This window comes from Microcaecilia unicolor, chromosome 14, assembly GCF_901765095.1.
Source record: "Microcaecilia unicolor chromosome 14, aMicUni1.1, whole genome shotgun sequence".
Lineage (NCBI taxonomy): Eukaryota > Metazoa > Chordata > Amphibia > Gymnophiona > Siphonopidae > Microcaecilia > Microcaecilia unicolor.
This window is the reverse complement of record NC_044044.1, coordinates 47,357,888-47,380,106: the sequence shown is the minus strand read 5'-3', so window position 1 is coordinate 47,380,106 and position 22,219 is coordinate 47,357,888. Positions and strand designations below refer to the sequence as shown.

The following is a 22,219-nucleotide window of genomic DNA, read 5'->3' as shown; positions in this document are numbered from 1 at the left end:
ATTAGGACAGACATCTCCAGTGTCTACTGGCCTCTGCCATTCGCCATCATCACACTGCTAATCTCCTAACACTACCAAAAAAAAAAAAACTGAACTGGAAAGGGACCCTGTTACTGCTGCACTTGTTTACTTGCTCTGTGTCTGGAGGTTACAGATAAAAAAGACTCTGAACTACTCAGTGGGTGGTGACCCTCACTCCACACATTGAGCATGACAATCCCACCAAGCTGCCACCAAAAAAGGACAAGGGTCTGTGACAAAACGCTTAGCTACCCGCCTGGGGTTACCCTGCGGCCACTTAGAGGGTCTTATTCCCAGTACAGCTCAGGTCCGCCTGCACCTGCTGCTTGTGCTCTACACTAGCACTCTCCTGCCACTGACTGGGTCACAGCTGCCTTTGGGTGATTCTCACGCTCTCAAATTATCCCCAGTGAATTCTAGGTTACTAGAGTCATACTCCCAGTGGTCCCTCAGTTCTCAGAAAGCACTCACAGACCCAACACACAAACCACCAGGATTCTTTATCAGTCCAGGCAGGCAGAACGAACAAATAATTGTGTGTATTCTCAGAACTTGGAACAGGGGACAAAAAATTGTGCAAATTAGCAAAACAGTAACAAGTAACTGAAAAATGGATCAATTAGAAAACTAACTAAATATTTGCACACTCCCTAGAAAGTACCTGGGGAGATCAGGGCATATATCTGTTCACAGAGCTTCAGCAAAGAGATCTTTCTCTCTCTTCTCCCAGGCTAAAACTGAAGCAACAGCCGGCATCTACTGGGTAATTTCAAAACTCCAGGCCAGTTATGTTCTCACACTTATTTGTTCTGACCTTTACCAGAATTTTTGGTGGCAACATATGCCTTTCTGCCCTGCAGATGACACCTCTGAACACACAAAACTGTGCCGTTGCCGGGATCGGTGCCGTGAGATCCTCAAACACGTGAATGAGGCAGTAAAGCAAGCGGAGAACCAGCATCGACTGATCATGTACCAGAAACGACTTGATGCCACCTCACTGGAGAGGACCAATAACCCCCTGGCAGCAGAGTTTAAGGTATGTTATGACTGTGTTAATTTTTCCTCCAGCAAGTTAACATCGCCACATATGAATGTCTCTGATCTTCTGAGTTACTTCATAGCAGGAAAATGTCTGGCCCGCCAAGCTACTTCATGGACTACGAGTATCAGGTCTTATGTATTTCACAGCAAGGTACTTGATACCCTTGGCTACTGTTTTCCCATGTCTGAGGAATGTTTTTTGTTTTTCCTGTTGGTGTCAGTTTGTTGGTATTGGGGCTGTATTTTAATGACGCATTTTCCACACATAAAGCACGTTTTGCACATGTGAAATGGATATTTTAAACTTATGAGTGTGAATATACATGCAAGTACATGTACCAACAAGAACACGCGTGCATTTATGTGATATGTACGTAGTTGAAATTAACAATCTATTTACATTAATTGGCAATAATTAGGATTTGCATGCACATCTATCTGTGCACTATTCTGTAACCGGGTGCCTAAGTTGCATATCTCGCAACTCAGAAGAGTGCATGGCCAGGGGAGGGGCGGGTCAGGGGCATTCCGGAAGTTTGGGCTTGGTGTTAGAGAATAGTGACATCTATGTGTCCAACTGCCATGAGTTGGATGCCGGCATTTACACCAGGTTTCAGCTGCCATAAGTGCGGTGCCCAAAGTTGGGCGCAGGACTGGACACTAAGCATTGTTTTTAAAAAAATTTACAAGGGTAAGTTTATTGAAGTTATGGGATATAAATAGAACAAAAACCCTTAACATTCATGATCAAAGCAACTAACTTAGTACTCATAACAATCTTCTATAACAGTAACAGTTTTCAAAGTAACACACAAAAATATCTCCATAATTTAGTGGTGCAGTGGTAAATCCCAGAAAGCCTCCCCCCCCCCCCCAATCCCCTCAAACACTTCTTCACAACCCAACATACCAACATTGAGATGAGCAGGCTAGTAACCTGGTGAAGTTAAATACCCTCAGACCCCTCATTCACACAACCCCCCACCCAGAACAGTCCCTTAACAGCATGATAAACAAGAGCACATAATTAACCCCTCAAGAGCAGGTCCAGAAAGAACCTTGAGACATCTAACATGATAAGACACAGATTCCCAGTGGGTAACCAGCAGTTCAAGTCGCATCCTTAGATTTGCTTAAACGCTTCACCTTAGCCTTGTTGAAACCCTGTTGCCACTGTTTCACTTTCTCTCATTGCCCGCCCCCACCCCTTGCACTAGTGGGCGCTTCCTTTGTCACCAAGTCAGAATCTTGTCAAGATTTTCCATGCAGCAGCAACAGCGCAAACTCTATATAGCCAGCTCTATATAGCTTTTCTGCCACTGTGAAACAAATGGCGAAGGGAAACATCCAGTGATATTTCATGTTATTAGCAGTAAGAACCTCCAGAACAGGCTTCATTAGTCTACGCTGTTAGTACATAAGTACATAAGTACATAAGTAATGCCACACTGGGAAAAGACCAAGGGTCCATCGAGCCCAGCATCCTGTCCACGACAGCGGCCAATCCAGGCCAAGGGCACCTGGCAAGCTTCCCAAACGTACAAACATTCTATACATGTTGTTCCTGGAATTTTGGATTTTTCCAAGTCCGTTTAGTAGCGGTTTATGGACTTGTCCTTTAGGAAACTGTCCAACCCCTTTTTAAACTCTGCTAAGCTAACCGCCTTCACTTTCTCCGGCAACGAATTCCAGAGTTTAATTACACGTTGGGTGAAGAAAAATTTTCTCCGATTTGTTTTAAATTTACTACACTGTAGTTTCATCGCATGCCCCCTAGTCCTAGTATTTTTGGAAAGCGTTTGTTGCAGGGTATAGACAGAATGATCCTGGAAGACATCATTGAATGTCAATGCAGACTTTTGAGTGGCAAGTTGAAATATACGTTGTCAGGAAATTTAGAAATGCGAACAACAATAGCTCTGGGTTTATTGTTCAGAGACTTTCCAGGGCCCAATGTGCCAGTTCAATATCAGGGATAACAGATTGTGACTCGCTTTCCAGAAGCTGAGCACCCAGCAGTTTCCACCAGATGAAGAACAGCCTCCTGGTCCGCTGCTTCAGTTGCGATGGGAGTCAGTGGTAGCCAATGATAATGGGTGAATCAGGAGCACTGAGATCAGGCTGCCATTTCAGGCTGTGACGTCACTGGAAGTCCACTCAGCCCGGAGCATCCTTTATAGAATTCTGCCTAGCGACACTTTTTGGGTACAAATGTGTGTGCGCGCACTTAGTTGTACCTGTCTTAGAGCAGATGCGAATTTGTGTGCGGCTGAGGGTTATTCTAGGAGCCTATTGTATACAGACACATACATATCTGTTGCATTTATGAATTAGGCATGGCTTTGCACATTTTTATAGGTGCCCTGTTATCAGATTATCCTCTGCATATATAGCGCAGAGACTGACGTATAAATCACTGTATGAAGAACCAAGCTAAACTCTAAAACTGAGGCATAGCATGTAGAAGTTTTATATGAAGCTGAAGTCTCAGTGGTTCATGCCGTTCATTCATTCTTCCCAACAGAACCTTGACCTCACCACAAGGCGGATGATCCATGAAGGACCTCTGACCTGGAGGCTAACCAAAGATAAAACCACTGGTCAGTTAATGACGTGTAGGACTGGTGATCTTAGCACAATTCTTTCACTGTTTTGGCTGTGGAAGGTAATCCCTTTGATTATGGACCTCCCTCTCCCATCTCCGTAGATCTGCACGTGCTGCTACTCGAAGATCTGCTGGTGCTGCTGCAGAAACAAGATGAAAAACTGGTGCTGAAATGTCACAGCAAGACCACACTGGGCTCCTCGGACACAAAGCAGACGTTCAGCCCCGTGATCAAGCTCAACTCTGTGCTTGTCCGTTCTGTGGCTACAGGTACGTGCTGGAGAGTGTGGCACTGTCCAATTTCTAATTGTTTGTATGTGGGTTGGGGGGAGGGGTGTGTGGAAGGCGTTATGCCATCCAAATACAGGACATGTAGTGTTCCAGATGTAACATAGTAACATAGTAGATGACGGCAGAAAAAGACCTGCACGGTCCATCCAGTCTGCCCAACAAGACAACTCATGTGTATACCCTACTTTGATTTGTACCTGTGCTCTTCAGGGCACAGACCGTATAAGTCTGCCCAGCACTAGCCCCACCTCCCAACCACCGGCTCTGGCATAGACCGTATAAATCTGCCCAGCGCTATCCCTGCCTCCCTACCTCCAGTCCCGCCTCCCACCACTGGCTCTGGCATAGACCGTAAAAGTCTGCCCAGCGCTATCCCTGCCTCCCAACCTCCAGTTCCGCCTCCCACCACTGGCTCTGGCACAGACCGTATAAGTCTGCCCAGCACTAGTCCCGCCTCCCAACCACCGGCTCTGGCATAGACTGTTATAAGTCTGTCCAGCGCTATCCCTGCCTCCCAACCTCCAGTCCCGCCTCCCACCACTGGCTCTGGCACAGACCGTATAAGTCTGCCCAGCACTAGCCCCGCCTCCCAACCACCGGCTCTGGCATAGACCGTATAAGTCTGCCCAGCGCTATCCCTGCCTCCCAACCTCCAGTCCCGCCTCCCACCACTGGCTCTGGCACAGACCGTATAAGTCTGCACCGCACTATCCCCGCCTCCCAACCTCCAGCCCCGCCTCCCACTACCGGCTCTGCTATCCAATCTCGGTTAAGTGTGTGACTTTCTGAGAGCCCACTTATGTTCACGCACAGATGTGCTGACTTGGCTATAAGCTAGTCACCCCCCCCAATCTTTGACTTGAGGATGAGAATTTGCATATTGCTGTGAATGACTAGAACTCAAGTGGGCTAGCAAGAGGCCTTCATCTGCGTATAGCTATTCTGTACATTGCAATGTATGTAACTCTTATGTTAAATTATGCAACGTGCATGTGTTGACTGGTGGTGATTTGGATATCTGCTTATTTTTCTATAAGATGACAAGTCCCTGAATTGGTAGGATTCTGCTTTATTGACACGGGCCTGTGTGGCCTGTTGAGCCTCCTTGCTCTGGATTTCCTCTGCTCTCTTCTCTCTGCAGACAAGCGAGCCCTTTTTGTTATCTGCACATCAGAGCTGGGACCCCAGATTTACGAACTGGTGGCAGTCACGTCTTCTGAAAAGAACATGTAAGGAAATACTGTGCTTCTGCGTCCTTCACGGCAGCCTCCTTTTCTGGTAACCTTGGCGCCAACAGACCATTGCAGAGTCTCCCAACCCAGATGGTGAAAAATCTGTCTTACTTTCAAAATAGTTGTTCTTGGCTTCAGCCTATACTGTCTGGCATTACTCGCCAGAAAGAATCTTCCTAAAAGTTGGAGCTGAAATTTTTTGATTGTACTCCATCTTGTGGGTTGATTTGATGAAGTACAATTCAGCTCTAAATTTTAAGAAAAGAGTCTTTCTGGTGAGTGATATATTTTATCTCTATCTATCTTCTTTTGTATTAGATTACTAGCAGTATGTACACTAAATGGGCTGTCACACATGGTGGTTTCTTTTAGGCCCAGGTTCTTCCTACTGCCTTGGGCTTCTAGCTCGAGAAGAACTGACTCCTTTATGTTACCTGTGATGCCATTGTTCCTTCATTTCTAGTGACCCATTAATTCTGCACAATTATTATGCTGTGTTCACTCCCATTCAGCCGTCTCTTTGACAGTCTTTGGCCAGGGGCCACAAACCATGGCTCCCGCAAGAACCCTACAGAAATCTCATTGCCCAAAAGTGACGAAGCTGCAACTGAAAGAGGCTGGAGGGCAGTTGGTTCTATAAATCTTTTCTTTTCTCCTTTCCTACAGTCTCCTGCTTTTTTGTGTTTTCAGCTCATTTGGCGCCAATCTCTGTTGGGCCATAGCACTATGAATCTTTTATATCTACCCAAGGATTTTTCTCTCGCATTATATCCCTCTCCGGCTCTTGCGGTAACTTCATTTTTTGCGTGCGTCTGAAAATTAATTTTTATTTTTGGACACGTGCCAAGTGGCATTTGATGCGCGTAGGTCAGGGGTAGGCAACTCCGGTCCTCGAGGGCCGCAGGCAGGTCAGGTTTTCAGGATATCCACAATGAATATGCAGGAGATAGATTTGCATACCATGGAGGCAGTGCTTGCAAATCTGCATATTCATTGTGGATATCCTGAAAACCTGAGCTGCCTGCGGCTCTCGAGGACCGGAGTTGCCTGTCCCTGGCGTAGGTCATTACCACCTAGTTACTGCATGAGTGTTTACCGCTAGGTCAACGGCTGGCGGTAAGGTCACAGATCCAAAATAGATGTGCGCCAATTTTGATTTTGCCACACGTTCAATTTTGGCAAAAATTTTAAAAAGGCCTTTTTTTACAGGCGTGCTGAAAATTGGATCAGCACGCGACCAAAACCCGTGCCTATGCTACCGTAAGCCATTTTTCAGCACACCTTAGTCCTGAATCTGGCCACTAGGTGTCATGATTGTATAATGACTGAGAATCCCTCCTTGCTGCCACCCTCTAAGATACCAGATCTTAGAATCGATCCCCAGTTTTCTACATGTCTCGTCTCTTTTTTTTCCCTAAAGGTGGAAAGAGCTGGTGGAGGAAGCAGCAAAAGGTGCGACGAGGAATGCCTCGTGCACATCCAAGCGCAGGCTGCCGGAAATGGCCAGTCATGGGCCATCACCTGTCAGGTGACTAGAGCTTTGCACTCTGCTTTATTTTATTCAAAAAAAAATTTTTTTTAATGGTGAGAGTTAGGTCATTGGTTTAGTTGGAATTTGTGCATGAGCATGCCCCAGGAGTAGAAAAATAGTCCTTTTTCAAGCTGAAAATTTGTATTTAGTTTTGAGCTAGATATTTATTAGAACAAAAAACCCAAAGTGCATTTTGTTGCAGTTGTGTTCCATTTTCACTTCACCTTCATAACCTCCTGTAGCTTTCATAGATGCTTTTACCCTTAGCTCCCAACAGTATGAGACATCAGCAAATTAACCTAAAATAAAAAAAACCTGAAAGATAAGAGAATCTATGAGTTTGTATATTAAAGGAAGACTTTCAAATCGGCTCTGGAAAAACAAGAAGAGAAACTGAATTCAAAGTTCTGGGAGATTTATTTTTAGTCGTTGGGTAAAATGAATGGAGGAAAGGAGAAACAGGGGTGATATGATACAGACGTTCAAATATTTGAAAGGTATTGATCCGCAAACTAACCTTTTCCGGAGATGGGAGGGCGGTAGAACGAGAGGACATGATATGAGAGTGAAGGGGGGCAGACTCAAGAAAAATGTCAGGAAGTATTTTTTCACGGAGAGAGTGGTAGATACTTGGAATGCCCTCCCGCGGGAGGTGGTGGAGATGAAAACGGTAACAGAATTCAAAAATGCGTGGGATAAACATAAAGGAATCCTGTTCAGAAGGAATGGATCCTCAGAAGCTTAGCCGAGATTGGGAGGCGGGGCTGGTGTTTGGGTGGTGGGGCTAGTTCTGGGCAAGACTTCTACGGTCTGTGTCCTGAAAATGGCAGATGCAAATCAAGGTAAGGTATACACAAGAAGTAGCACATATGAGTTTATCTTGTTGGGCAGACTAGATGGACCGTGCAGGTCTTTTTCTCCCGTCATCTACTATGTTACTGTGTATGCTACTATTTGGTTTTTTGTGTTTCTTGCTTCTTGATATATGAGTATGTTAAAGCAATTAACAGTGAAAAGGAAATTCGGTACAGTAATTTCTCAGTTTTTCTTCAGGTGAATAAAACTGTTTTTTTGCTTGATTAAGAAGCTACAGGAGTGGGATTTGTTCTAGTTTTCCTACTTTGCTTTTTCACTATTGAATATGATTTTGGTACACTGCAACATGCAGGTCAGAGCTAGGGAATTTGGCATAGCTTCACATTTATGTGCCGATTGCTAGTTTTGATGGCCCATGTGGCAAACCCCAGGGTTACAGGGTGAGTGAAGCTTGTTGCTCTGAAAAGCATTTTCTAGGATTGCAAACCTGTGCGTTTGTTTCTTTTCAGCATGGTGCTGCAGGATGCTGACGTCTCTTCCACCATCGCTGCAGAAGACAGCTCAGGCCTTGAGGGCCCCTCAAGTAAGTCTGTACACCAAAGATCCGCCAACCAGCTGTTCGCAGACATTTTTGGGGTGTGTGTGTGGGGTGGGGGGGGGGGGGGGGGGGGGGAGACTGTCATTTAGTACCAGCTTAAAAACCCTGAATACCTCACTTCCAAATAGTTTAAAGTACTCCAAAATCCAGGTTTCAGCCTGGTGCAAGACCTTTCATTTAATATCTCTTTTAGGAGTAGGTTAATATAAAGAAACAGAACCTGATACTAACACCTTGAGCTGCAGCTGAAAAAGGCATGAGCTAAATTAAAAAATCTCTGGTTGTATGTAAGTTATAGAGGAGTGTTCATCGGTACTGGACATGACTGGGGAATGTGTTTTGTTGGTATTGAGTGGCAGTTTGCAAAGAATTGAGCATTTTTGCATTGCAGGAGGAACTGCCTGCAAACCCCACGCTGTTATCATGCAGAGGTCTATACAGCAGGCTTGTCCAACCTTTTTCTATAAGGGGCCACATTTTATATTTTGTAACATTTGGAGGGCCAAGACGTGCACTATCATATTTTGCCTCATGTTTAGTCAAATGGTGAGTTGTCCCCTCACCAGCCTTCAACCAGTCTCTCTTCTCTGTCTCTTGTGTACCCCCAGTCTTCATCCAGTCTCTTTCCTCTCACCTGACTTCAGCTGCAGAAGAAATGGTGGGATTACTGCTTCCCCACCACGAAACGGCTCTCTGCGAGCTTGAGCTGCATGGTTGCTGAAGGTCGGGTTGGTCTTGCGGTTTCAAGTCTCCCAAAACTTGAAAATGTATTACCAATCTAAACTTCTGGCATGGCATGGCTCAAGCTTAATGAGAGTTGAGTCATGGTGGGAAAACAGAAAAGGAAGCCGAAATCTGTTGGTAAGCAGCACAAGAACTGCCAAGCTTCCGAGGGCCACAAAAAAGCACTTGGTGGGCTGTAGGTCGAACAACCGTGCTATAGAATGGCATGTAACACTCATGTACCCATAGTTAAAGAATGCAAAGTACAAAGCAGAGGAGACTGAGAGGTATTAGTCAGTATGTGGATAAAGCAGATGAAATATAAGTGCAGAAACTGGGCAAGATAGTGACCACTAGGCCCAGTCAGTCTGCCTGCCTGTTCTCCAGTTCCACTCTTTTATCACAGACCCTACCTGACCTCTAGGCTTTACCTCTCACTTCCCCTGCCAGGAACACGCTGGTTTCTTTTTTCTTAAGCTTCCTTGATTTTTTTTTTTTGCCCATCACCTCCACTACGAAGCTGCTGCATGCACCCAGCACCATTTCTAACCAATCTCCAGCCTCATATCGTGACCCACAGATTGGGTGGGGAGTGGGAGGGAGAGATTTTCTACATACTGTCTGTTTTATCCTGGTCACCCAAAGAATCGAGCATCTCAAGACAGTGCAGAGTAAGTTGTAATTTAGGTTTGTAAAGCAGCCAAACACAGCATGTACACGAATCATAACACAGTGACGCTATCCCTATGGAGGCAGAGAGTGAATTACAAAAGTATTAGAGAGGACAGGGTTTTCAGATGGCCCAAGAAGTCTGCCAGTATCAGAGATCCCTTTTAAGCAGCCCATGATGTCTGGTCAGTTTACTGTATTTAATGGCTGGGCTGTGTCCTGATTAGAGCACCAGAGGAAAGAAAATTCCCATAAATAAATTGGTATTTCTGCGTGAGACAGGATGCATCAAGAGTGTTACCAAATATGACTTTGCAATATGGCTGATATTCAGTGAGTCACTAGTATTAAACATTTTATATGGTGATCCAAAAGATGAGGGCTGTTCTGAACATACCCATAGAAAAGCCCTTGAACTGTCTGCAAAGGTGTGAGCTAAATCCAAATAAATAATGAGACATTCTCTGTTCCATAGAACTTTCAGACTGGTCAAGAAATACAAATAAGGCAAGTGTGGCTTCAAGAACTTCAGCATTATGCAAAGTGATTCAAAATAACAAGAAGACGAGCATTAGGGAGAACCAGTTTTAGGACTTAAATCTGCTTCAAAAAGTCGGGTTTTATGTAAGATCTGAGTTGGCTACTTTAAGTACTCTACCTTCGTAAAGACTGTGTAAGAAATAGAGGCTATGGGTGGGTGAGTGTGTGGGGTAGGAAGAGAAGGAAACTAGGCAGGACAGATTAGCAGTTTAGAGCCAATGAGAATAGAGAAATTATGTCTTACCTGATAATTTTCTTTCCTTTAGTGTACTACTAGACCCGTCCAGAACTTGAGGTTTTGACCATCAACTAGTGAATGCAGGCAAAGAAAGTTGTGATTTGCTCCTTGCAAATCAGCAATGTGGCCGCGCAGGCTTCTGCTTCTGTGAGTCTGACGTCCTGCATGGGGCAATGGAGGGTTAAGTGACTTGCCCAGAGTCACAAGGAGCTGCCCGTGCCTGAAGCGAACTCAGTTCCTCAGTTCCCCAGGATCAAAGTCCACCACCCTACTAGGCCACTTGGTAGGAAACAGATGGGGGGGGGGGGGGGAGTTTAGAGAGGGAAAGGGGGAAGAAGAGTCAGGTAATGGCTGTTGCAGTCTTTGGTTATGTTGTGTCGCAAGTGACCGGTATTTTTATGGCTCGGTTAGTCTCCAGTGAAGAGCTCCCCTTGTTCATCTGGGCTCCAGTCATGTATCTTGTCCAGGAGCTGGCCTCAGAAAAAGTCTTGTCCAGTTTGAAGGTCCCTCAACCCCCAAAACCCCTCCTGAACCAGGGAGAGAAAGGAAAAATGGATGTGAAATCTTCCAAGTATTTCCATGCAGAACTCATTTTTTTTTTCTCCTGCATGTTGAGAAGAAAACTTATCTCAACTAGTTTAGCAACTGTCATGGCTATATAGCCAAGGAGCTACATGCTGTCACCATCTGCTGGAGAAGGAGAAATACTGACCTCCAATATTCAGAACTATTTAACCAGCCAGGATCGACTCTTGGCCAGTTAAATAGGATTTAAGCGCCTAACCACAGATGTTCATAGTTATTATTAATTCTCCTTTTTTCATTCAAAATCACCTTTCCACACTCACAACCCCACAGCGCTTCCTCACTCTCTGAAGGTCAAAACCACTCTGACCAACTGTCCACCAAGCCGTTTCCTAGGAAACGGACCCTTCAGCTTGGAGTTCCAAACCCTAGTAGCCAATCCTAAGTCCTGCTCAACATTCCGCAGCTGCCTGCTGACAAACGGAATGCTGAGCAGCACAACTAAATCTCCATTTTAAATAAGAAATCCCCATAGAAATCCCCATAGAAAACTAGTTATCTCCTGCTGAATATCCCCGTTAGTGTCTAGCTGCTAACTGGCTATATTGCACAACATAGCTGGCTAGGTGCGGATATTGATGAGCGGTCAAAATAGGCCACCTAAATGGCGGGCCTTTCTTTGACCGCCAAAAAGTTAACCGGTTAGCGCAGAATATTGGCATAGTGGCCAAAATAAAACCGGATATTCAATGCCGGATACGGCCTGGCATTGAAAATTTGGGTTTAATGCCGGTGGTGGAGAGCAAATGCATTGCCCACCGCTGACTGAATAATCGGGCTCTAAGTGTTTTACGGTTGTGGTACCCTTAAGCGGGGCTTTTTTTGAGGGGGTACTTGGGGGTACTGAGTACCGGCACCTTTTCCATTGCCTGCTAAAATTGACCCATGAACCCCAAGTTTTAAAGATAGAGCTCAGGTTTAACACACCGATTCTGTCTTGTAATAGATTTTGTGACTGGTTGCAGGGGGCCTGGCTATTATGGGGTGGGTCCCTCAGTGATCATCCCACACCTGAAGGGTGGCCTAGCATTTGAGTACCGGCACCTTTTTTGATAGAAAAAACACACTGCCCTTAAGGGGCAAATCACAAAGAACTACTTTCTTTCTCTGTCTCCATCCACTGGTCAGGAATGGTCTGGTAAGATAGCATTTCTTTTTAATTGCTCAGCAAGCACAAGCTAATCTGTTATAGTGTATTGATTTTTAAACACCACTTTTTTTTTTGCCCAGTGGATGATAATTCTGCGGTGTTTCTAGACAAAGGGAAGCACTCAGCACTTCTGGAGGAACAAGAGGTCGAGTGCAGCGAAGAAGAAGAGGCAGCTTCCATGGCAACACAGCAGCGGGAGGAGGAGGAAATGACACCTCATCTGATGGAAATGGAGGCACTTGCAGGCCGCTTGCCCTTCCAGTACCCAGTATTCACGGAGAGATTAGCAGATTCTGCCTTGGAGGATGGTGAGACTGAGTCTCTTCCTCTGTCCTGCAAGCTTTCTCATCTGGACCTCATCAAGCAGTTGATGATATTCTGGATTGTTCTCTTCACACCTTACTTTGTGGTTCTGATCAGGGAGTCAGCGTGCAGCCTCTCTCCTTACACCTCATTTGACTGTCGCCAGGAAACATTCTCATAGCCTGCGCCTCAGTCGTTACTTTCTACTTCTCATAAGAAAGCCGTTATCTGATGTCTGTAGTGTTTTACCAGAGCTCTAGTCTTTTTTCTCTTCTCCCATCATCCATATTTCCTGTTCTTTCTTTCAGTTGAGAACCTGCGACAGTTAATTCTGCGGAGCGTGCTACCCCACAGAGACTCTGGAGCCAGCCAAGGTTGGGATCCTGTGGTCGAAGCAGATGATGACCTCACACCCACACCGTCAGTGACTGGAGGAGCCCTGCATTTTTGGGACTCTGTGAATGTCTCTAGGAGCGCAGACTTGCATGCCCCGGAAGGCTGGCACCCACGTGGGGTGAGACGTGACAGTGCAGGATATTTGGACAGCAGTTCCGAGAGCTGCAGGACTGAGGACCCAAGACACTGCCCAAGCTCTAGGTACATGGACCACGCAAGTATGTTTTCAGGCGAAGGCCGACAAGCAGAGAACGAAGAAACTCTAGAATCTGGCCAGGTAGAAACACATCTGACACAGGAGGAACACAGGCCCTGTGGGCAAGGGGACTTCAAAGTGGTCAGAAAAGGTAAAGCAGAGATTTTTTTGTCTTGTGTTTTTCTCATTCTCCAACAAGAAGTGCAGAAGAAAAACATACGATTTCCAAAGACATATCTGTTTATATGTATTTTGCTAATGTGATGTTTTTGTCAGACGAGAAGTATTTACAGTATTTTAGATTAGGGGGCGGAATCTTCAGTGCCCTTACTAGAAGCCAGTATGGGGTGAGTCAGGCCTGTAAGTTGAAAAGCTGTCTCTGAGACTGTTCTAAATTCTCTCTTTTTTTTTCTTCTTCTTTCTTTTTTTTGGGGAGAGGACTTTTTAAATATCAGAGTGTAATTGTATTTGTGAGGAAAGGGGTTGTAATGCGAGTGACAGGGCTCAGTTTCTCTTGTAGGAGATTTTTGAACTTTTGGGTTGAGCTTTCTTCCCATACCTATCCTTTCATTGTCTAGGGTCCCCTTTTCCTGACCACTGGCTATTGCCGGACCGTGCTTAGAGTCTCTGGTACCGCACAGATCCTTTCCTTTCTCTGAAATGTCCCTCTTGGGGGGGGGGGGAAGAGATGGGTGCCATTGTAGAAGAAACCTCCTACTGAAACAGAAGCTACACGGGATTTATTTTCCAGAGAGGAGGGGGGTAAAACAGGAGAACCTCTAGGAGGCAGAAACTGAAATGTAAGGATTAATTTTGGGGTCACCAAAAAGAGTTTCTTCCCTGATCTTTTGCATACTGAGTTGATACCGAGATTGGAGCTTAACCGAGATTGGATAGCAGAGCCGGTGGTGGGAGGCGGGACTGGAGGTTGGGAGGCAGGGATAGTGCTGGGCAGACTTATACGGTCTGTGCCAGAGCCAGTGGTGGGAGGCGGGACTGGAGGTTGGGAGGCAGGGATAGCGCTGGGCAGACTTATACGGTCTGTGCCAGAGCCAGTGGTGGGAGGTGGGACTGGAGGTTGGGAGGCAGGGATAGCGCTGGGCAGACTTATACGGTCTGTGCCAGAGCCGGTGGCAGGAGGCGGGGATAGTGCTCGGCAGACTTATACGGTCTGTGCCAGAGCCGGTGGTGAGAGGCGGGACTGGTAGTTGGGAGGTGGGGATAGTGCGGGGCAGACTTATACGGTCTGTGCCAGAGCCAGTGGTGGGAGGCAGGGATAGTGCTGGGCAGACTTATACGGTCTGTGCCAGAGCCAGTGGTGGGAGGCAGGGATAGTGCTGGGCAGACTTATACGGTCTGTGCCAGAGCCGGTGGTGGGAGGCAGGGATAGTGCTGGGCAGACTTATACGGTCTATGCCAGAGCCGGTGGTGGGAGGCGGGGCTAGTGCTGGGCAGACTTATATACACAAAAGTAGCACACATGAGTTGTCTTGTTGGGCAGACTGGATGGACCGTGCAGGTCTTTTTCTGCCATCATCTACTATGTTACTATGATAGTGGTAGCTGCATACACGGGTATTCTGGTGGTCCTTACACCAGTATCTTATCAGAACCACTTGTTAGTTTGGGATATCTTTTTATTCAGAAAACATCCTGCAGCTCCTAAGCGCCACCCTAATTAGATTCACACCTGCTCTTTGTCATGTGTGAGAAACGAGGTAGGGACCATCTGAAGTCGATTCACCCATGGAACTTCAACTTCCTTTTGAGAGCGGAGCATACTCTTAGCGGACTGGTCAGTGTTGCTGTTGTACAATAAGCAAGGCTTATGCTTTCTTTGGGACTATAAACACTTGACATACCCCTTCTTTCCTTGTCCCCCTTTTCACCTGCAAGCCTGAGAAGCAGGAGTGGGACCCAGAAACCGAACTCAATAATGCCACCTCTAGACCAGGATGTCTTCTGTACAAACTTATAACAAATTCTATTCTTCTTGAATCTAAGGCTGTGAAATTCCTTTTTTTTTTGTTTTTGTTATGCTTGCTCTAATAATGAAATATTCTTTTGGGGTGTATCAGTGGTTGATGGGCACTAATTTAACAGAGGTTTTAAGACTCTCTGTGGAGCAGTTTCATCCAGTCCTTCCTGTGAACATGGGCCACATTTGAGCACCAGAGAAGTCAATTTCTTTGTCTTTGCAAGTAGAAATAATACCAGATGCCCCCATTATTAAGGTGAAAGTAAAAACTGGAGTGGCTTAAACTGCTTTGAGAAAGGAGTCTTAAAAGTACAGTACAGTCTCGATTATCCGACCTTCGATAACTTGATCATCCGGCATATCAGACAGACCCCCCCCCCGGGTGACGTTATTGCGTTGCCGTTAAGAAGTGCGCAGGTTCTCTTCCTGTTTTCTGGCTTCACACGCTGCTGGTTAGTGTTGTTAAACAATACTGTATTTTAAATACAGATATCCTATGTCTGTTCTGTACGCATAAATTATGCTTTCTGTGCGTTTTTTAAGGGGTTACCGTTGTTTTCCGACAACGGTAACCCCTTATCCAACAACTTATCTGACAACGGCTCGGTCCATTTACGTTGGATAATCGAGACTGTACTGTACTCTTTTCTAACTAACTCTTCTGCGAGTATCAGTGATTGCTGATCACATCAGTTTTTTTTCTTTTAATATTTAAAATTTTATCATTTTCTCCTATTTCTTTCTCTTTCTATTTATATCTCCTTGTTGTTTCTCTGGTGTTTCTGCACAGCTGAGGTGGTGGGCAGTAGTGATGTCATACCGTTGCCAGACCGCAGCCAATCAGAAACTGAATTGCAGAAAGTTGGAGGCGGAACTAATTTAGATGGTAAAAAAAAAAATAATAATTTTTTGAGTTTGAGAAGGATGTAAAAAGTTCTTTAATTGGCCGGGATATGCACATTTTACAGCTAGGGATAAGCTTATCACATCATGATGGAAAATGTATTGGTGGTGAGGAGAGTGAAAGGGAAAGGTCTCGAGTAACTTCAATCTATTATATTCCACTTGCTAAAATTAAAATAAAAATCCTTCCGCCCTTACCAGAGAAGAAATGAAATGTTGTTTTGAATTGTAGCAAAACCCTACAGTACAGTGTGCTTAACTGCAGAGTTTGGAGGTACTTCTACAGAATCTGTTAAAATATTTCAGATTTTTTTTTTGTATAATCTCCGAGGATTTATTAGGTGATACAGTTAACCTTTCGGGATGTTTAGGTGTTCCTTAGAATTTCTCTTCTTTTTTTAATATCAGTAGTGCTCTCCACAGTACGCTGTGGGAAGAAGGCTCCTTGTTGGCCATAATCGTGCAAATGCAACTAAGATTGTGAATGCCAGTCCTATGGAGCTTCTCTCACCCCCAGTGGCGTTCCTAGGGGGAGCTGACACCTGGGGCGGATCGCTGATGCGCCCTGCCCCCCCCCCCCCCCCCCCCCGGTGCAGCGCGGACCCCCCCCCCCCCCCCCCCCCCCCGGGTGCACGCCTGTCCTCCGTTCGTTCCATGCTTCTTTTATGCCCTGGAACAGGAAGTAACCTGTTCCGGGGCAGAGAAGAAGCATGGAACGAACGGAGGACAGGCGCGTGCGGCACCCCCCCCCCTCCCCAGCGGTGTGCACCCGGGGCGGACTGCACCCACCGCCCCCCCCTAGGAACGCCACTGCTCACCCCTTCCTGGAGTAGTTACAATGGTCAGCATCCTAATCACTGCTCTCCCTCCCCTCCCTTCAATCTAAAGGATGCCCACATCTACATCCCAATTCATGGGCAACACTGGAAATATCTAAGATTCAATTTTCTCGACAATCAAGCCCTGAAGAGGTTTATTCTTAGGAAGTTGCTGAAATCCTATGAATCTTAGATACGTTTTGTATTTTCAGTATGCTTCTACCCCCACCTTCCTGGAACATGCCCACACATAGCATGCCCTTGTCAGCCAGAAGGGAAGTCACTGTTCTGAGATTTATCCAGGGCAGCCGGGATCACTGCAGTGGCAGCATCTGTGTCTTGCCCTCCCTGCTTAGCACCAGCTGATTCTTGTTGGACAAGGTGCTGAAAAGCTGGTTAGTGCAGTGGACTTTGGTCCTGGGGAACTGAGATCGATTCCCGCTGCAGCTCCTTGTGACTCTGGGTAAAAGTCACTTAACCCTCCGTCGCCCCAGATAAAACCGCTTTATGTGGTTGCAAAAACTGTAGAAAAACGGTATATCGAGTTCCATTCTTGAATCCATTATTGTGATCTGAGCCTTCATTACAGAACTTAAAAAAAAAAAGTATTTAAAACATGTTTTCCTTTGCAAGTTTTTTTATTTTATTTTTTTAATAAATATGACTTTAAGCTCTTAATCTAGCGCCATCTTTCATTTGGGAAGAAATAGCAAAACCAATTTAAATTCAAGTACTCTAGACCTTTTCCTCTTAAACAGTGGGTTTATCTGTGACTTTTGATTGTGTTTAAAGGGGTGATAGGCATGTTATCGAGAACATTGTACTTTGTAATGGGGTAGCAAGTGAGGGCCAGATGCACTAAACTTAACGAGCCATTAACAACAAGCAAGTAGTAAACCCTGGCATGCACGAAAGACTTTTTTCCGACGACGGTAGCAGCTAGCGAAAACGGAACGCAGATGAGCAAATTGTGTAGAAACCCTATTGTAATGGGATGCACTAACTTTTTCCGATTGCCTTATCCCCGGAAAATCTAACGAGAGGTCTGGCTGCTGTGTTTTGGGCAGTTTGGAGTTTCTTAATGATTTGTTCTTTGCATCCGGCATAGATGGCGTTGCAGTAATCTAGGTGGTTTAGCACCATTGATTGTACCAGGCTGCGGGAAGAAAGGTTTTATTCTTTTGAGTTTCCACATTGAGTGGAACATTTTATAATTCATATGTTGGAAAATTCACCATTTCATCACAGCTTATTTCTAGTATAAGCAGCATAAAATCTATTTTACTCTTTTGGGATCTTGCCAGGTACTTGTGACCTGAATTGGCCACTGTTGGAAACAGGATACTGAACTTGATGGACTTTTGAACTGTCCTAGTTTATGTGCTTATACCTAATAACTGATCTGCAGTCTACAGACTGGAGAGGAGGAGGGAACTTAGGCCTGTGGGGGAATACCCATGTATGCTAGGGGAACTAAAAGGAAGGAAAACCAAAGGTTTCCATGAGTTAGAGGAAAGCTCTGCATACCCGGTTCATCCAGAAGACACAACCATTCAGTGTGCCTGCATTTCTGTGCTGTCTATGGAAAGCCTCTGTTTCAGGTAGGCAGCTTTGCTTTCTGTGAAGACAACAGTTCACCAGTCAATCACAGACCCTGCCCTGCCCTGCCCTGTCGGAATTGAACTCATTCACTCAATTATAGAATTCCGGGGAAGGGTGAGAACTACTGCGTATGTCCAAAGGGAGACCTCTTAAGATTTTCATACAAAGCTCTGGAAAACATCATCAAAATGACAGTATGACTGGTGAGCTGTCTTCTTCAAAGAACATCTGTCCCTGGTCAGCAACTTCACTATCCGCTTATGTGTATCCACCCCACTGTAATTGTGCAGAATTATTAACACTTTCCCTTCTCAGCTTGCACATTTGGGAAGCTTGCATTCAATGCAAGTATCACTTACGAGAAATGTGCGTCCAAACACCCCAGCCTGGAGGAAAGCACTGTATGCAGTACGTTTAGATTGTTGTTATTACTGAATGCCAAAGATGGATATTACAGATGTGAATTACTAATAGATAAACGTATGGCCTGTTGAATATAGAATTTCTGAGTTCACACAGGGCTGCTGAGGGGGGGGAGGGGGGGGGGGGGACACAAGATTCCCCGGGCCCAGTGCCGGCAAAGCTTCCAGAGGCAGACAGAAGGTTCTGCTCCCTCAGTCTATTTCTCTCCTCCTGTGTGTCGTGACCCGGGTGATTGCGTTAACAAAATAACCCGGGTTCCGGTACACAGGAACAGAAGAGTGACAGGCCAAGACAGGATCAGACACAGGAAGGTAGGGGGGCGGCAGCTGAGGCCTGAGTGGGGGGGGGGGGCCGCCCTTCCATGGTTCCAGCTCTGTCTCTCGGCGGCCCTGAGTTCACATATCTGACACCCATTCATAATCTCTTATTTAACTGCTTGTTCATAACCAGGACCATTGGCACAGGAGTTGAGTAGCTCCTGATCCTTAAGAGCTATGAACATCAGGTTTTCAAGGTAACAAATGTCTAACGATAACAAAATTGCTTACCTGTAACAGAGGTTCTCCACGGATAGCAGGGGAATATATCCACACTGTTCCATCCTCCTTCCTCGCTCCAATAGCTCAACAATTATATTGTTGGACTGAAAGAAGATGTAAATCGGATGTTAGCGCGTGCTCAGGATGCTTCTCAGGCTTTACTGAGCTTGGGGAGAGGAGATATCCAATGGGAGCTGCTAAGGATGAATCGCCCTTTAGTATGCAGGCATATCCCTAGCTTGTCCTGCATTGGGATCTTGCCAGGTATTTGTGACCTGGATTTGGCCACTGTTGGAAACAGTACGCTGGGCTCGATGGACCTTTGGTCTGTCCCAGTATGGCAACACTTATGTACTTACGTCTACAGAGAAGGAAATACATGTGATATTTGGCATGGCTATCCTGAAAACGCACTTCTTTTACGGACTTTTGGGAACCAAAGCTGCCTGCCCTAGCACTAGGACACTGTGGGAAATGTTCTTGAAACTGCAGGGTTTTTGCACAATAAGGCTGGGATAGCTATTTCCTTGTAGCGGTTGAAAGAAGTTTATGTCCCTGCTCTCCCCTCCCTCCCCCTTCAGATGCAGAGAGGAGAGACAGCCAGATATAATACATAAAGCACGTTTACACCCAGAGTTGTTTTATCTGAAAAGAATCGCATCCCACTTTCCATTATCCAAAAAATCTTACATATCCGAAAATTGGTTGACTGTTTCATTATGTGGAGGACAAAAAGCCCCTCTGATATCCAAACTTCTTTAAGCAAAAACTTCTGTTATCTGGACAAAACATATTATCTCAAACGAGCATGATCCCAGCCCTTCTGCTTTACTGTAGCTTGAAAGGGTCAAAAAAGTTAAATATCAGTAATATTGATTTTCATTAATATTGATGTAAACCCAGGAGCTGCCTGCCTTGACATTGTTTTGTGTGCAGTTGTTTACACATCTGTACTTAACAGCTACAAACTGGTTACGTGTCTTTCACAGATGATATGGGGGGAGGAGGGGGAAGAGTTTGGTTTGGTCAGGTTAATGGTTGCTAAAGTTCTGTGTTTAAAATTTTTATTTTTTCCCCTCCATGCATGAAATAGGAAATTGTTTTTATGTAGCACTGCCATCTTGCCCCACGGAGTCTTCCACGGATGAGCGGGCAGCGCCGGCGAACCATCGGGAGTGGACATCAAGTCCCTCCTGCCCCAGCTCCTGCCAGCAGCAAAGTCACGAGGACCCTCGATCCCTGGGCAGAACAGCCACCTGCAGCTCGCCGGCATCTAGCCTGATCATCCAGGATGTAGATATGATCTTCAGGACGATAGAACAGCTAACAAAAAAGCTTAACAGGTTAAAGGTGAGAGAGCAGTGTGCCTGTGGCCACTCAAATAGGTATACCAGTGGCTAAAGATATCTGAAAAATGTAGCATTTATGGTGTAAACTATCATTAAAGTGGGAGAAAACAAGTGGTTTTCAACACAGGTAGAGGGATGCTTACCTTACTCACATACTAGGACATACTGACCCGTTTGTTAACACTTTGGGACTTGCGAGGCAATAAGGCTCAACAAAGAAGATACGTTGATGCGTTTGTATTTCACTAAAGTAATACTTTTTGAGAACGACGTTCCATCAAGTTGGAACAAAAAATGATGCTAGATATTGAGGGTTCTTCATCAAGGACCAAGATGAAAGCCACACAAAAGTGATGTTTTCTCAGATCTCAGAAAACGCTAGCTGTTTTCTGAGTATGTATGGGAGTTCCCATGTGAGCCATCTCCGTTTCTTTATCTGCTCCACTGACCGGACATGTTGCTGTCTCTTGTGCCCCCCTCCTCCCCCCATCTTTTTTTCTTGAGTCATAGGTTTCATTCTCCATTTTTCACTATATCTTTTACTTTCCTTATTTTCCATCCTTGCCTGCGAGTATAGTAAACAAAAACACCCAACCCCCCCCCCCCCCCAAAAAAAAACCCCCTTTGATCTCTACCTCTAAAAATTAATTTTGATTTAGCTACTAAGCATTTCAACACGATCACAGAGAAACCATGATTTCAAAAATGCCCGTTGTGGAAGGAGGAAAACTAGTCTTGCTGACGCCCACGAGGTCCGTATGAAATTGCGTTTCTGGAAGGATGTTGCCCAGAGCAAGGAGGAGCCACAAAGGCAGATTGGCAGAATGTTTATCACCTTCAGATTCATCCAAAAATAATCCTTAAACCATAATTCCTCAACAACTTCTATAGAAATCACCTGGAAAATCCTCATTTGTGGAACCTAGGAAAGCACAGATCTCCCTCAAATGAACAGGTGCAGGAGAAACGCACACCAGTAAATGAGGTTCAGTTGCGTCTACTTCTAAGATCCATTCTTTATATAATGAAGAGAAGTCTGTCGGTAGAGCACCCGGTAGCTTTAAGAAGCAGCAAACAAGACACAACAACAGAGATTCACAAGAGACCTGTCTGGAGACAGGGTGAGTGGAGGTTCCAGGGAGTGTATAGGTGGAAAAAGCCAGTCACTGGAGATGCAGTTTTCCTGGAGGTAACTGTATGACAGGAGACTATTAATGGACACGTATGGGCCCTTTTACTAGAGCGGAATGGGTAAATGTGAATCGCCTGTTTACTCTTTCCGAAAGTGTAAGGACTAGGGGGCATATGATGAAGTTATTAAATACTACATTTAGAACAAATGGGAGGAAATAATTTTTCACACAGCATGTAATCAAGTTCTGGAATTGGTTTCCAGAGAATGTTATAAAAGCAGTTATCGTAGCAGGGTTTTAAAAAGTTTTGAATGAGTTCTGGAAGAAAAGTCCATAAATCATTATTAAGGTGGAAGTGGGGGAAAGCCACTGCTTAGTCCTGTGATAAACAGCCTAAAATCTTATACTTTTGAGATCATGCCAGGTATTTGGGATCTGGATTGGCTACTGTTGGAAACAGGATACTGGGCTTGATGGACCTTTTGGTCTGTCCCGGCGTGGCGATTTCTTAAGTTCCTGTAGCAGAAACCAGCCTT

The 22,219-nt window shown here is 45.3% G+C and overlaps 1 protein-coding gene across 8 annotated transcripts in view; it reads left to right on the top strand.

Annotated features, from left to right (window-relative positions):
• The window catches only part of ARHGEF11 (Rho guanine nucleotide exchange factor 11), a 202,775-nt gene that overhangs the window by 169,720 nt on the left and 10,836 nt on the right, over window positions 1–22,219 (top strand). For 6 of the 8 annotated variants that reach the window (XM_030187312.1, XM_030187311.1, XM_030187316.1 and 3 more), the window contains 10 exons: window positions 882–1,060; window positions 3,590–3,665; window positions 3,773–3,940; window positions 5,103–5,190; window positions 6,614–6,721; window positions 8,050–8,123; window positions 12,124–12,351; window positions 12,655–13,089; window positions 15,707–15,802; window positions 20,295–20,551. In XM_030187312.1, coding sequence (XP_030043172.1) covers window positions 882–1,060; window positions 3,590–3,665; window positions 3,773–3,940; window positions 5,103–5,190; window positions 6,614–6,721; window positions 8,050–8,123; window positions 12,124–12,351; window positions 12,655–13,089; window positions 15,707–15,802; window positions 20,295–20,551 — 1,709 coding nt within the window. The remainder of the gene's footprint in view (window positions 1–881; window positions 1,061–3,589; window positions 3,666–3,772; window positions 3,941–5,102; window positions 5,191–6,613; window positions 6,722–8,049; window positions 8,124–12,123; window positions 12,352–12,654; window positions 13,090–15,706; window positions 15,803–20,294; window positions 20,552–22,219) is intronic. The other 2 variants (XM_030187317.1, XM_030187318.1) reach the window with 2 other exon arrangements.